Source organism: Geotrypetes seraphini, chromosome 1 (genome assembly GCF_902459505.1).
Source record: "Geotrypetes seraphini chromosome 1, aGeoSer1.1, whole genome shotgun sequence".
In the NCBI taxonomy this organism is placed as follows: Eukaryota; Metazoa; Chordata; class Amphibia; order Gymnophiona; family Dermophiidae; genus Geotrypetes; species Geotrypetes seraphini.
Genome location: NC_047084.1, coordinates 352,074,246 through 352,090,211, shown reverse-complemented (window position 1 = coordinate 352,090,211; position 15,966 = coordinate 352,074,246). Strand labels below are relative to the sequence as shown.

Genomic DNA, 15,966 nt, shown 5'->3' with positions numbered 1-15,966 from the left:
TTTGTGGGTCGAGTAAAAATAATTTAAAGTATATTTTTTGTATTTTAATTTATTGTTTTGAATATATGATTAAACTGTATTTAAGATGGAATTGTATTTCTTATTTGAAATTTTGATATTGTATCTCACTGACATATTTTTGAAGGTGGTTTATCAAAATTTTTAAACTATTTTTTTAACTATTAGTATTTTTGGTTCTCATCCACATAGATTTATATGCAGAAGAGAAATGCAATACATGTAGTTCCCTGTGTGACTAAACTTTATATTTATCCTCCTAGTGATTTGCTTGTGTTTCAGCTATAAACCCATTGTAGAATACATTGATGCACAGTTTGAAGCCTACCTGCAGGAGGAGCTGAAGATCAAGCGCTCTCTGTATAATTACCATGACACGCGGATCCATGCCTGCATCTACTTCATTGCACCTACTGGTCACTCCCTGAAATCTCTTGACCTGGTCACCATGAAGAAACTGGACAGTAAGGTACTCGCTACATTTCTGTACTGTACATTTTATTAGCTCTCACTGATGAATGCTGAAAATGTGGGCAGTGAAGGGTTAAAGAGGGGTCTGCTGAACACATGATGGTGTGTTTAAACTGGACATTCTAACTGGTTTATTAAAAGCTTTGATAAAATGCCTTTCCTGCATAGCATAACAAAGGCGGTGTACAATACAGTAACAAGAAAATAGAAAGGAACTCCATTAATCACAGAGGAAAAGAGCAGAATAAAAAAAACAAACAGGAGCAAGAGAGAGGGAAAAAAAACCATACTGAAGCAGAGAAAATGGGCTCAGTATATTTGGGCATCAGTGGAGGCAAAATGAGCAGTTTTGATTAATTGAACAGAGAGGAAAAATGAACTAGTTAGGATTTTTTTTTTAAATTAACAAGGAAAAGGTATGCTTTTATGGAGGCTATGGTTCGTCTTCTAGCTATAATGCCCCAATGGTTAGCTGCTGGGTCTGTATCTGGTTGAGCTGATCTTTTTTTTTTTTCTCCTGAGCATGATAGAGAAGTAAAATTCCTTCTATGTAGCTTTCTATGATATCAAGACCATCCAGGAACTCAGCGCCAGTCCTTTTCCTCTGTGAGCTTTAGCTGTATTTTTGGCTATCACGTGGCTCCTTTGCTCCTTTACCAAAAATCTCAAACTGCCTGTTGATTGCGATGAGGTAAAGATGTAAGTGATATTTTTGAGGTAATTCCATTTTTAAAAACATCTGTGTCTGGTTTGAGAGCTGTGTTCCCTTCATTAGATCAGTCAGTGAAGCCACAGTACTTTGCAGCGAAAAAAAGCCTACAAACATTCTTGTTAGTCCATAAACTGCCTTGGCCATAGCAAAGTTTCAGGATATGAGTGGATTGTAGATTTACAAAACAACCTGGACCTTGTGCACTGTGAGAGATGGGCATATTTAGGGTCGTGGAACGCCTGCTTCTCACCCCCTCCTCCCACCCCACCCCTATTGTCTTATCAGTTTACTCTGCCCATGGATAATGTAGGAAAATTGTTCCTACTGAGACCTTGATTCGTAAAAAAACGCATTTAAAAACGACGGGCTGCTGTTGCAGCCGTTCCGGTAGTGAATTTAAAAAAATAAAAAAGAGTCATTTTCCCAAAAATACTTATGTAAATGAGGTTGGCAGAGAATAGCGAAGACTCGCTAAATTTGCATGTACCAATTGTTGGTGATAGCGATGAGCACATGAGCAGAAAAAATACAAAGAGGATAAAAAACCCCACAACAACAGCAGGAGAGATGTTCAGTCTCTCCCGCTGCCAACCAACATACCCCCACTGCAGCGGGAGAGATGCCCATTCTCTTCAGCTACATCACAACATCCCTCCTTGCCTCCGACCCCTCTCCCCTATACCTTTAATTAGATGGCTGACAGGAGAGATGCCAACTCCCTCCGGCCAGCTGGCCTGCTTCTTCCAAAAATGCACCGAGGAGGGGCCTGGGACTCTGATTAGCCTAGGTTGTTTAAGGCCCTTCCCATAGGAGGGACCATATAAAACCTGGGCCAGTCAGAGCCTCAGAACCTCCCCGGATGTACCGGGAAGGGGCCTAAGGCTCTGATTGACCCAGACTCCCCAAAAGAGGGGCCTTAGGCATCCAGGCAAATCAGAACCTTAGGCCCCTAGAAACCTCGCCAAAAACAGAGATAAACCATTTTGATAATCCACCGCTAAAATGCGTACAGGCTAAACCGTCTGAAAACAGTTTAGTGACGGCGTTAAAAGTTTTGAAAATCTTGGACTGAGAGATTTGTTTCCCCTGTAGCACTGCTTCATTACCCTTACCACTGGTGGTTCTTGTCTACAGCCTAATAGAGAAGCAGGCTTCTCAGCCAGGGAAATCAGGTTCAAATTTCCGTGTTGCTCCTTGTGATATTGAGCAAGTCATTTAACCCTCCATGATCGAAACATTCAAAATACTCAAGGGAATAGACTTAGCAGACAGACAGATTGTTCACCCTCTCCAAGGTAGGGAGAACGAAAGGGCACTCTCTAAAGTTGAAAGGGGATAGATTCTGTACAAACGTAAGGAAGTTCTTCTTCACCCAGAGAGTGGTAGAAAACTGGAATGCTCATCTGGAGTCTGTTGGGAAACACCCTCAAGGGATTCAAGACAAAGTTGGACAAGTTCTGCTAAACTGGAACGTACGCAGCTGAGGCTGGACTCGTTTAGAGCATTGGTCTTTGACCTGGGGGCTGCTGCGTGAGCGGATTGCTGGGCACGATGGACCACTGGTCTGACCCAGCAACGGCAATTCTTATGATCTTATGTTGAAGGTACAAACAGATTTGTAATCCTCAGGAGACAAGAAAATATCCACAGTAACTTAATGGAACTCATCCAAGCAAATGAAAAAGGTCTGAGCTAAATTCTAAATCCCTTCCCCCATTATGAACAAGTGACTGCTGCTGCTATAACTGTTGTTCCTCAAAGTCTTGCACAGAAATGGGAGGTGGGGTCCAGAAGCAGTTTGTCATCTACTAGTGTAGAGCATCCCATTTATGAAGAACTCTCTTCCAAATTTTATTAAAAGCGAAAAAGATCTCGTCTCTTTTAAGAAAATTTTAAAAACATATTTATTTCAAGATGCATTTGATTCATGAAACGTAACATTTTAGGTTCTTTCATTCTTTTTGTCTTTTCTTCTTTTTTTCTATCTTATCTTACCTCATTATTACCCAATGTGCTTTCCTTTTGATGTTAAATTCTAACAAATAACAAAATTGTAACTTTCCCCCTCCTTCCCACTCTTTCCCGTTTGTCCAATTTGTCTGTCTCTTGTCTAACTTTCATAAATTAAATGTATTACCACATTCTGATGGTTTTTAAATTGTACATCGCTTAGATATTGTTATAAGCGATTCATCAAATGAAAATTAAACTTGAAACTTGAAGAGAAAATCTTTTAAGTGAGTTCTCTGATGGAAACTTATACTTGGCTTTATTCAGTTAAATTTGAGAGGGAAATCATGAATTATCTGCCCCCCACCAGTTTTTTTCAAGCAAGATCAAGTCAGGGAAATGCAGCTTGAATCAGTGCACACAAGTCACCATCTAGCTTTAAATGCAGTATGTACTGGTCTGCTAATATTATTTTGAATTTTCAGGAACAGTATGTTAACATAAGTATCCTTATTACTGCTGGTAGCCCTACTGGACATATGCAGCACTGATGAATACTAAGGTACAATATATCCCTTGCCCAAAGAGCTTACAACCTTAAGTGGTTACCTGGGGCAATAGATTGAATTCTGTTTCTGTCACAGACACTCTAATCTTGGGCAAGTCACAAACACTGGCTTCCCTGGTTCATCTCATTGCTCTAACTCCAGGCTCTTTATTGCAAGGCTCAAGGGCAAGTGATTGTCCCCCGTTAACCCAGGTGTGGCTCCCTAATTATTTTCTCTAATACAGTGGTGCCTCGCATAAAGAACGCCTCGCACAGCGAACGCTGCACACAACGAACTTCATGTCATGATTCATACAACGAACTTCGTTTCACACAACGAAGTCGCCCGAGCTTCCACGATCGCTGCCGATGTATTGCATCCTTCCGCGCAGGCACTGCAGGCAGTCGTTAGTCACTGCGCTTAACTTAAGCACGTATCGCGGCAATCGTTCTTCATTACGAATTAAATCACGCACGCACGCACGTATCACGGCAGTCGTCCTTTTAAGATAAACTCAATATTTTTTATATATCATGGCTTCTAAAAAAAGCAGGAAGGTGATTTCTGTTGAAATGAAACGGGAAATAATTAGGAGGAGTGAATGTGGGGTAAAACAGTGTGACCTCGTCAAAGAGTTTGGCCTCAGCAAGACCACCATTTTGACAAATTTATCTTTTTTTATGTCATCTTAGCATATTTTATGCTGCAGAACGAATAATTTTTTTTAACATGTATTGTTATGGGAAAACGCGTTTCACATAACGAACTTTTCGCATAACAAACTTGCTCCTGGAACGAATTAAGTTCGTTGTGTGAGGCACCACTGTATATTCTTTCACCAACCTTGTGTGAGGCTTCCTGCTGGCATTATTTTTAGAACAACCACTCCTGTTCTTTCTGGACTATGCAGCTCTCTGTGAATTTCTTATACACCATACAAATCCTCGCACTGTTCATGTGAGATTGTTTGAACAGTATGTGAATAAAGCTCACTAAAAGCCACCTGATGCTGGAAGAAAACAGAACAGTTCTGTAGTGGCAACACTTTGGGGAAGATCAGGGGCATTAACAAACTAGTGGGGAGATGCATCTTGGAGAGAGTGTGGGTGGAAAGGCTGATGGAATAGGGTTGGTAGGGTGTGTATTTAGAGTACTGGGGAAAACAAAATGGGCCAAAGTTAGACAGTCTGGAGTTTCAAATTTCATTTTATTTACACATATTGCTTTGAGTGGGAGCAGCTGATCTGGCTTCATCGTTAGAGGGGGACCCCCACCAATGCCCTTATCACCATGCTCTGGCCACCATCACCTTTATCCAACACTGGTCCTGGCTCTCAATTCAAAAATAATGATCACTTGTTTAACTGCTAGGCCTCTTCCTCCTTCACTCAACATGGTTCCAGGAGAAACATAAGAACATAAGAGTTGCTCTATTGGGTCAGACTGAAGGTCCATCAAGCCCAATATCCAGTTTCCAACAGTGGCCAACCCAGGTCAGAAGTTTATCCCAGGACAAGCAGGCAGCATATTCTTAACGCATGGGTGACGTCACCGATGGAGCCCCGGTACGGACCTTTTTAACTAGAAAGTTCTAGTTGGCCGCACCGCGCATGCGCGAGTGCCTTCCCGCCCGACGGAGGAGAGCGTGGTCCCCACTTCGTTTCTGTGGAGTGAAGAAGACGCATGTGTTTTCAACGGCCGTTGAAAAACTAATTTTTGCCTTCCCACTCGCGTATTTTTTCACTTTCTTTCCTTTTTTCTTATCGGATTCCCTTTATTTTTGTTTAAAAAAAAAAAAACTCGTCGAGTTTTCCTTATTTTTTCAGGCCAGCCCCGGCGGGGCCTGTTGCCACCATACAGGCCTCCGGGTTCGATTTTGCGGAGGCCGTGTTTCCATTCATGCCCCCTCAACCGGGTTTTAAGAAGTGCCAGCGGTGTGCACGCCCGATCTCCCTCACCGACCCACACAATTGGTGCCTCCAGTGCTTGGGTCCAGAGCATCGGGCTGACACCTGCACCCGCTGTGCTACGCTTAAAAAGCGTACTTTGAAAAATCGGCAGATCCAGCAAAATATTTTGTTTGGTACCGGATCTGCCATGGAACCGGCTGCGACGTCGACGGCACCACAAAAGTCGGCACCGACGACATCGACACCACCGGACCCTTCCTCGGGGTCGTTGGGCCCAGGTAAGCCGGCTAAGAAGCCTCCCACTTCCCTTGAGCGCCCTCCTGCCACGGTTGCGACACAGGCCCTCTCGGCACCGCACCGGCCCCGCAAATGCTCCGCTCCGATCTCGGTGAGTGCCTCATCATCGGCCTCCTCATCGCCAGATCGTAGAGCGGCACCTGTGGTACCGAAGAAGAAAAAAGCGGTACCGGTGCCTCCCTTGGACGACCACATCGCAGCCATACTCCAAACACAGTTACAGGAGCAGCTGCAACAACAACTCCAACAACTGTTGCCGGCGTTGCTGGCACCGCACCTTCCGGTACGGGACCGGTCCGAGCCTCACACTGTCCCATCGGTGTCGACCCCCTCGGTACTGATTAATACTTCCATGCCGGTGCTCTTGGCAGAAACACCTACAGTACATACCCGTGATGCTGCCGACCCTGTCCGGTCCCAGGAACGACATCGGTCTTCCTCACCCGGTACCGCCTCGGTGCGCTCAGGCAAATCTCTTTCAAAGACCCGCCATGCCGAGCCCTCCACACCGATGTCCAAACGTACGCACCCCGACGTTAGGGACCCAGATTTGTGGGAAGACTCCCCTCACGGTACCGAGGAGGACGCTTCGTCAACTGACGAAGAACCCTCCATGACCGACACCGTCTCCAAACCAGAGCAATCCTCTTTCTCCAAATTCCTTAGGGAGATGTCAGCAGCTCTTTCCATTCCCTTAGAGTCCGACTCTAAAAAGTCTCAGGCTTTCCTCGATGCCCTAGACTTTGAGCAACCTCCCAAAGAATTTCTGAAGTTGCCCGTCCACGACATCTTACGGGAAACTTTCTATAAAAACTGGGAAGCTCCCCTCACGGTTCCTGGAGCCCCTCGTAAATTGGATAGCTTGTACCGGGTTATTCCAATCCCAGGATTTGATAAGCCTCAATTGCCCCACGAGTCCCTCCTGGTGGAATCTACTTTGAAAAAATCTCAGGTTTCCAGTGTATATGCCTCCACCCCTCCTGGCAGAGAGGGAAAAACCATGGATAAATTTGGTAAGCGCCTTTTCCAAAATGCCATGTTAGCCAATAGAGCCAACAACTACACCTTCCACTTCTCCTTCTACATGAAGCATCTGGTGCAACAGCTCTCCTCCTTACAGAAATACCTTCCTGAACGTAAGGTCCCTCTTTTCCAGCAACATATTTCCAGCCTCCTCCAACTCAGAAAAATTCATGGTTCGCTCCATCTACGACTCATTTGAGCTGACCTCTCGCGCATCTGCCATGGCGGTGGCCATGCGACGTTTGGCATGGCTGAGAGTCTCTGACCTGGACATTAACCACCAGGACCGCCTGGCTAACGCACCTTGTCTGGGTGATGAACTCTTCGGAGAGTCCCTGGACTCAACAACCCAGAAACTCTCAGCACATGAGGCCAGGTGGGACACTCTGATTAAACCTAAAAAGAAGACTCCACCTGCTCGCACCTACAGACAGCAGTCTTCCTACCAGCGCAGGTTCTCGGCCAGACCTCTCAACCCGCCTCAACAGTAGCCTCGCCGACCTCGTCAACAGCATCAATCTCAGGCTCGCTCACAGTCTCACCAACCTGCCAAGCCTCTCCCTCCGTCAAAACCATCTCAGCCCTTTTGACTTTTTCCTCCAGGGCATAGCCAGTCTCACATCATCATTGCCTCTTCCTCAGCCTATCAGAGGTCGCCTCCAAATCTTCCTCAGCCGTTGGGAGGTCATCACATCAGACCAATGGGTCCTCAACATCATTCGCCACGGCTACTCTCTCAACTTCCAGACTCTTCCACCAGACAATCCTCCCGTAGAGTCTGCTTCTCACTCCTCCCAAACCCCCCTCCTCCTGAGGGAGATCCAATCCCTCCTTCTTCTCAATGCCATCGAAGAGGTGCCTCCGGACCAAAGGGGTCAGGGATTCTACTCCCGCTACTTCCTGGTTCCCAAGAAGACAGGAGACCTTCGTCCCATCCTCGATCTCAGGGACCTCAACAAGTGTCTGGTCAAGGAGAAGTTCAGAATGCTCTCCCTTGCCACGCTTTACCCTCTTCTCTCTCAACACGACTGGCTATGTTCCCTGGACCTCAAAGAGGCCTACACTCACATCCCAATCAATCCGACTTCACGTCGCTACCTACGGTTTCAGATACAGCACCGTCACTATCAGTACAAAGTGCTACCTTTTGGCCTCGCTTCATCGCCCAGGGTGTTCACCAAGTGCCTTATTGTGGTGGCGGCCTTCCTCAGGTCTCACAGTCTCCAGGTGTTCCCCTACTTGGACGATTGGTTGGTGAAAGCACCTACGTCTCCACTTGTGCTACAAGCCACTCATCACACCATCTCTTTCCTCCATCTCCTGGGGTTCGAGATCAACTACCCCAAGTCGCATCTGCTTCCCACACAGCGACTTCAGTTCATTGGAGCAGTTCTCGACACCACACTAATGAGGGCGTTTCTCCCCTCCAACCGTCAACGGACCCTGCTCCACCTCTGTCGTCAGGTGCTCTTTCATCACTCCATTCCTGCCCGACAGATGATGGTCCTCCTGGGCCACATGGCCTCGACGGTCCATGTGCTTCCTCTGGCGCGACTCCACCTCAGGACACCTCAATGGACTCTTGCCAACCAATGGTCACAGACCACGGATCTTCTTTCTCATCCCATATCTGTGACATCGTCTCTTCAGCAATCTCTTCAATGGTGGTTGAACTCCTCAAATCTTTCCAGGGGTCTACTCTTTCATCTACCCCCTCACTCCATGATCATAACCACGGATGCCTCCCCCTATGCATGGGGAGCTCACCTGGGAGATCTACGCACCCAGGGACTCTGGACCCCGCAGGAGCGTCAACATCACATCAATTTCCTGGAGCTCAGAGCCATGTTCTATGCTCTCAAGGCCTTCCAGCACCTTCTCTGCCCTCAGGTTCTTCTCCTGTGCACAGACAATCAAGTCGCCATGTACTACATAAACAAGCAAGGCGGCACCGGATCTCGCCTCCTTTGTCAGGAGGCTCTCAGCATCTGGACCTGGGCCACGGCCCACAATCTCTTCCTCAAGGCTGTCTATATCCAGGGCGAACAGAACTCCCTGGCCGACAATCTCAGCCGCATCCTTCAACCTCACGAGTGGACTCTGGACCCTTCCACACTCCACTCCATCTTTGCTCGCTGGGGCACTCCGCAGGTGGACCTCTTTGCAGCACCTCACAACCATCAGCTGCCCCAGTTCTGTTCCAGACTCTTCTCTCCTCATCGTCTGACCCCAGATGCATTCCTGCTCGACTGGACGGATCGGTTCCTCTATGCCTTTCCTCCACTACCTCTGATGTTGCGGACGTTATCCAAACTCCGCAGGGACAGGGCCACCATGATTCTCATCGCTCCTCGGTGGCCTCGCCAACACTGGTTCTCCCTCCTGCTTCAGCTCAGCTCCAGGGAGCCCATTCCTCTTCCTGTGTTTCCTACTCTACTTATGCAGCAACGTCAGTCTCTACTGCATCCCAATCTGTCTTCACTCCACCTGACAGCTTGGTTTCTCTCGGGCTGACCTCTCCAGAGAATCTGTCTCAGCCTGTCCGTCGCATTTTGGATGCCTCCAGGAAACCGGCCACCCTCCAATGTTACCATCAGAAGTGGACCAGGTTCTCCTCTTGGTGTCTACTGCATCATCACGATCCCACCTCATTAGCGGTGGAAACTGTACTGGACTATTTGCTCTCTCTGTCCGATGCTGGCCTCAAGTCTACCTCAATCAGAGTCCACCTCAGTGCCATCACTGTGCTTCATGAGCCTATCCTCGGAAAACCTCTCACAGCTCATCCACTGGTTTCCCGGTTCATGAGAGGCCTCTTCAATGTCAAACCGCCTCTGAAGCCTCCTCCTGTCGTCTGGGACCTGAATGTGGTTTTTATCAGCCCTCATGAAACCCCCTTTTGAGCCTCTTGCCACAACTTCGCTCAAACTTCTAACATGGAAGGTGCTTTTCCTCATTGCCATCACCTCTGCCAGGAGGGTTAGTGAGATGCATGCACTGGTCGCCGATCCACCGTTCACTGTTTTTCACCATGACAAGGTGGTTCTGCGTACCCATCCTAAATTCCTTCCCAAGGTGGTCTCGGCTTTTCACCTCAACCAGTCCATTGTGTTGCCTGTCTTTTTCCCTAAACCCCATTCTCATCCTGGGGAACAGGCGTTGCACACGCTGGATTGTAAGCGTGCCCTTGCATACTACCTTGACCGTACCAGGGCTCACCGCTCGTCCCCTCAGCTTTTTCTGACCTTCGATCCTAACCGTCTAGGTCGTCCTGTCTCTAAACGGACGCTTTCCAACTGGCTTGCTGCCTGTATTGCGTTCCGTTATGCTCGGGCCGGTCTCTCACTGGAAGGTGCTGTCACGGCCCACAGGGTCAGAGCTATGGCTGCTTTTGTGGCTTTCCTCCGTTCCACGCCCATCGAGGAAATCTGCAAGGCTGCCACTTGGTCCTCAGTTCACACGTTCACTACTCACTACTGTCTGGATGCCTTCTCCAGACGGGATGGACACTTCGGCCAATCTGTGTTACAAAATTTATTTTCCTAATGGCCAACCATCCCTCCTCCCTCTCTGTTAGCTTGGAGGTCACCCATGCGTTAAGAATATGCTGCCTGCTTGTCCTGGGATAAAGCACAGTTACTTACCGTAACAGGTGTTATCCAGGGACAGCAGGCAGATATTCTTACGTCCCACCCTCCTCCCCGGGTTGGCTTCTTAGCTGGCTTATCTTAACTGGGGCCCACGCTCTCCTCCGTCGGGCGGGAAGGCACTCGCGCATGCGCGGTGCGGCCAACTAGAACTTTCTAGTTAAAAAGGTCCGTACCGGGGCTCCGTCGGTGACGTCACCCATGCGTTAAGAATATCTGCCTGCATGTCTGTCTTTTGTTATTTTTATTTCTAAATTGGATCTTTCTACACCTTTGACCTCCTCTATATCCCAGCGGCTCTATTATACTCTATTGATAACTCTAGCACTGTCAAGCTACGCTACATCACCGCATTCTTACACCTCTCATAAAAATACGATACCCTTTGAAGAACATACACAAGTGATTTTGGATCCACTTCACTTTCTTTTGCTCTTGAAGTATTATGCACTAAACTTGTATCTCAAGTCCACTGCTATTTTGGGTATTACTATACTATCCTCTACAGAATCTATCCGAAATATACTGAGATTTAATTCATACCACATACTCACTCTGCTCATTATACCCCCGTGACTTACTATAAAGAGGTACTGAAACATGCTATAATACTGCTATATATATATTATTGTTCCTGTTATTTGGCTGAATTGTATCTGATGATATGACATTGACTTTCAGCTCCCTTAATGTTAAGGGACTTAATAACCCTGTTAAACTTCAAAAAATCAAAGACTATATTTTTAGACTTCAAACCGATGTGACTTTCATCCAGGAAACTCATCTTTCCCCAAAGGATTCGGCTAAGATTCATTTTTCATGGGCTTTCCCTACTGTATTTTCCCCAGCCGTAGATAAAAAGAATGGGGTTATGATAATTATAAAATCTAGACGGGATATTAAAATTCTTGCGCATAGCTCTGATCTTCATGGCAGGTGGGCTATGATCTCCTTAGAAGTTAATGGTAAACCCATCACCTGCTTAAACATTTACGCCCCAAATGCTGATGTACCAAATTACTTTGATACGTTATTAGACTTGTTATCCTCAGCAAATGGATCATCTTACATCATAGGGGGTGACTTTAATTTGGTCCTTGATCCCTCCAAGGATCGACACTCTCATGCAACATATAAGAAATCTAGATCATGGTTTAAGCTCCAAGACCTTATTACCCATTTCGACCTAATTGACCCTTGGAGACTGTCCCATTCTACAGAAAAATCTTTCACCTACTACTCTCCTCCACATTCCACATACTCCCGTATAGATTATTTCCTGATTAGCTCATCACTAGCTACTTATTTGGCTTCAACAGATATTAAAGAAATAGCTATCTCAGACCATGCAACTATTTTGCTATCCTTTCATAATATCTCAAATCCTCTGCCATACTGTTAATGGAGGCTTAATAATTCCCTTTTGCAAGAACCGGAATTTGTGGATTATGTCTCTGCAGCTATAACTGACTTCTTCACCTTTAATACTGATCCCTCCATATCCTGGGTGCTACTGTGGGATACATTTAAGGCGTATATTAGGGGTGAAATGATCTCACGGGCTGCTTATCTAAAAAGACAATCTCTACTTTTGTCTAAGGAATTGGAGCTTAAGATTAAAACTTTAGAGTCACATCATATCACTCACCCCTCTGATTTTAGAAGTCTACTTCAACTACGTACGTTAAGAATAGAATATAATGCCCATCTCAGCAAATTGGCATCCCACACAATTTTACTGAGAAATGCATCGTACTATATGGAAAATAATAGATGTGGACATAGTTTAGCCCAATTCTTGAAAGGTAAATCATCCAAAACATACATACCCGCCTTGACCAACGAAAACGGCATGACTTTAACTAACTCCAGTGATATACTCAATCAATTTCATCGGTTCTATTCCTCTCTATACTCTTCAGAATTTGATGATCCCACCTACACTTCTGCATTCCTGAATTCCCTTCCTTCTTCTTCTATTGACGAATCTCAAGCGCATGATCTGGCTCGGCCTTTACATAAGGATGAAATATCTTTATCCATTCGTCAATTGGCAAAAAATAAGGCCCTGGGACCGGATGGTCTCACGACGGAGTTCTACCAAACTTTTCTGCCTCAACTTCTCCCTCATATGTTTGATTTCTTTACTGCTCTGTTGCGGTCTGGTGATGTCTCTGGAACCTTCACTGAAGCAACAATCATAGTGTTGGCTAAACCTGACAAATCCCCTCTAGATGTAACTAACTATAGACCTCTATCTCTTATAAATACCGATGCGAAAATCTTTGCAAAGCTTATAGCCACTAGGTTGCTTCCCAGTTTGCAACAAATCATCTCACCTGACCAAACGGGTTTCATGCCAGGTTGGCTTTCCAGTGACAACACCAGATTGTTGACGGATATTATCCAGATCTTTACAAACCCCTTTACTACTCATGGGATTAGACGCGGAAAAAGCATTTGACCACATAGAATGGGAATATATATTTACGGTACTTCATTGGTATGGTTTCCCGGAATACGTTATTTCTATGATTAAGTTATTGTATACGGCCCCTACGACACGTCTATATATCAATGATTTATTTTCTGCCCCCTTCCATCCTAAGAGAGGTACTCGTCAGGGTTGCCCCCTGTCACCGCTCCTTTTCAACATTGCGTTGGAACCCTTTCTAACGGCGATACGTGTCAACTCTAATATAGTTGGTCTTAGCTTAAGTTCTACTGAAATTAAGCTTTCAGCCTATGCCGACGATGTTCTTTTGTATACAACCCCTGGTTCTATCCCCCATATACTTGACTTGATAGCTCAATACTCTACTATATCTGGCTATAAACTAAATTTGACTAAAACTGAAATTATGCCACTTAATTGCCCTGAATATTGTACGGAAATGAAAAATATGGTTTTTTATGGTCCTCTAATAAGATCAAGTATTTGGGGGTATATTTTGGACCTACTGTTGATGATACCATTACTTATAACTTAGAATTTCTCCTTACTAAACTTAAACGTCTTTCTACGAATTGGTCACCTCTTAAACTATCTTGGTGGGGTAGGTTGGACACTATTAGAATGATGATGGTACCGGTCATAAATTACACCTTAAGTATGCTCCCATGCGTATTGCAGTCCTCTGACTATAAAAAACTAGAAAATATCCTAGTCTCCTTTCTCTGGAATGGTAAAACTCCCAGGATTAGCTTACAGAAACTTAAATGTCCCAAATCGGAAGGAGGGGTAAATTTCCCTAGTATACAGGACTACCATTTAGCTTTCCTACTTCGACAATGTGCTCATTGGTTCAACTTAACATTGCCTATACATAGTCCTCCCTGGTTGTCCTTGGAGATGGATACCACTTCTCTACCTCTGAAACATACGCCTGCAAAGCAGGGAATACAGGATATTATTAAGAACCCGGTTGTAATGTCCTCCTTACATGCAATTAGGGAATTTGATAAATTATCTAAAGTGCCCTGGTCTCTTACACTTTCTGCTCCGTTATGGAATAATCCAAATTTCCTGATACAGAACAAAATGATCTCCTGGAAATCCTGGCAAGCCCTTGGTATATGGTCAGTGTCGCAAGTATATGATGGTATCTCCTGGTTCCCCTTTGCATCCATATGTCGATTATATAACTTACCTCCTTCCCAATTTTTCAGATGGTTACAATTGACTCACTGCATCAAAAAGGAACTCAAGTCGAATACATACACCACTGATACACCCACATTTCTTACCTGTTGTACCACACTTGCCTGTGCCTCTAAGACGGCTTCTAAATGGTATAAACTCATAAAGAGCTATAAGTTTTCATGGGACTTAAACATTAGTGAAATTTGGCATAAAGAACTCAACTTAACAATGGAAGTGGAGACATGGTCTGAGATATGCCTCTCTGTCGGTAGAGTTCTCCATTCTGCCTCCATTTTACAATCAGCTTTCTTTCTATTACATAGAGCGTTTTGGACTCCCTGCAGACTGGCAAAAATGAACATATCTTTGTCCAAGCTATGCTGGTCTTGTTCATTGCATGATGGTACACTTCAACATATGCTTTTTGATTGTCAAATGCTGGGTAATTTCTGGAAAATGGTCTGGACGGACATATGTGGGATAATACATATTAAGGAACATATTTCCTATTCAGTGATAATAGTAGGAGCACCTGCGCTACAGATTCAGATGTCTAACTCTGAGGCCATGCTACTGAGAGCACTACTATTGTTGGCTGTTAGTCATCTTCTCCAATTGGAAAACTTTATCTAATGTCTCACATGCTGCTTGGTGGTCTAATCTGTCTCTTATTATTAAATATGAACTTCTTTATGCAAAGAAAGTGGGTTCTCTATCTCACTTCCACGATATTTGGGACCCTGTATTGCAATACTGCTCATAACATGATTGAAATATTCATTTTTTGTCATTCGTGCTGGCTTACTCTCATTGTGGATAGATCTTTATTACTTTATTACTATTTCACTTGTGCTTTTGTTCTTCATTTTATGTATTTGATCTTCTATAATGTTGCTTATGCTCCCAGTGCATGCTGATACTCCTGATTTGATCTGATTTTCCTATATTACTGCTCATATACAGACATTGGTTCTCATTTCTGTATTTGATACTGTTGATATGTTTTCTGTTCTATTTTTCATTGCTAAATACAATAAAACTTTATTGAACTTAAAAAAAAAAGAATATCTGCCTGCTGTCCCTGGATAACACCTGTTACGGTAAGTAACTGTGCTATCTGGCAAGATCCCAAAGTCTATTGCAGCCAACTTTCAAAATATTAAAGATAATTGCATGGCTGGTTAAAAGAATCCATTAGAAGAAATTAAAAAACTAGAGCAGGTAGGCAAACTGGATAGACCTGTATGGCCTTCATCTGTCCTTCTTTTCTGTTTCTAAAATTTATTGCATTGGAGATCATTTTTTCTTCTCTAGTTGAAAATTCTTATTCTGCTTAACTGCAGAATTCCTTTGAAATATGGAGTAGTTGAGAATTGGCCCATAAGCTTCATTGAAATTCCTTAGTGTGCCTTAGTTTGGTATGTTCTTTAATTGCCTCTGGGCTATTGCAGTGTTTTGGTGCATCCTTCAGTATGTAAGCTGGAAACTTTCCAGTGTGTATGAAAGTCATGGGAAATATCACAGAAATGTGCAGATGTCAAGGAACTTGGAAAACCATGAGCTATACAGCAGTAAAGACTATTTTTTCCAAAATGTATTTATTTAAATACCACCTATTAATTGTTTTAAGCAGTTTACATTCAGATTCTCAGCCATCTGTCCCTATCTGTCCCAGTGGGCTCACAAACTATCTAATGTACCTGGGGCAATGGAGGAATGAGTGACTTGCCAAGGGTCACAAGGAGCA

The 15,966-nt window shown here is 44.6% G+C and overlaps 1 protein-coding gene across 12 annotated transcripts in view; it reads left to right on the top strand.

Annotated features, from left to right (window-relative positions):
* SEPTIN11 (septin 11) overlaps positions 1-15,966 on the top strand; it is a 211,221-nt gene that overhangs the window by 108,532 nt on the left and 86,723 nt on the right. For all 12 annotated transcript variants that reach the window (XR_004536452.1, XR_004536451.1, XR_004536449.1 and 9 more), the window contains exon 4: positions 301-487. Coding sequence is in view for 9 of the 12 variants with exons in the window: in XM_033914310.1 (XP_033770201.1) it covers positions 301-487 (187 nt within the window). In the remaining 3 variants the exon portion in view is untranslated. The remainder of the gene's footprint in view (positions 1-300; positions 488-15,966) is intronic.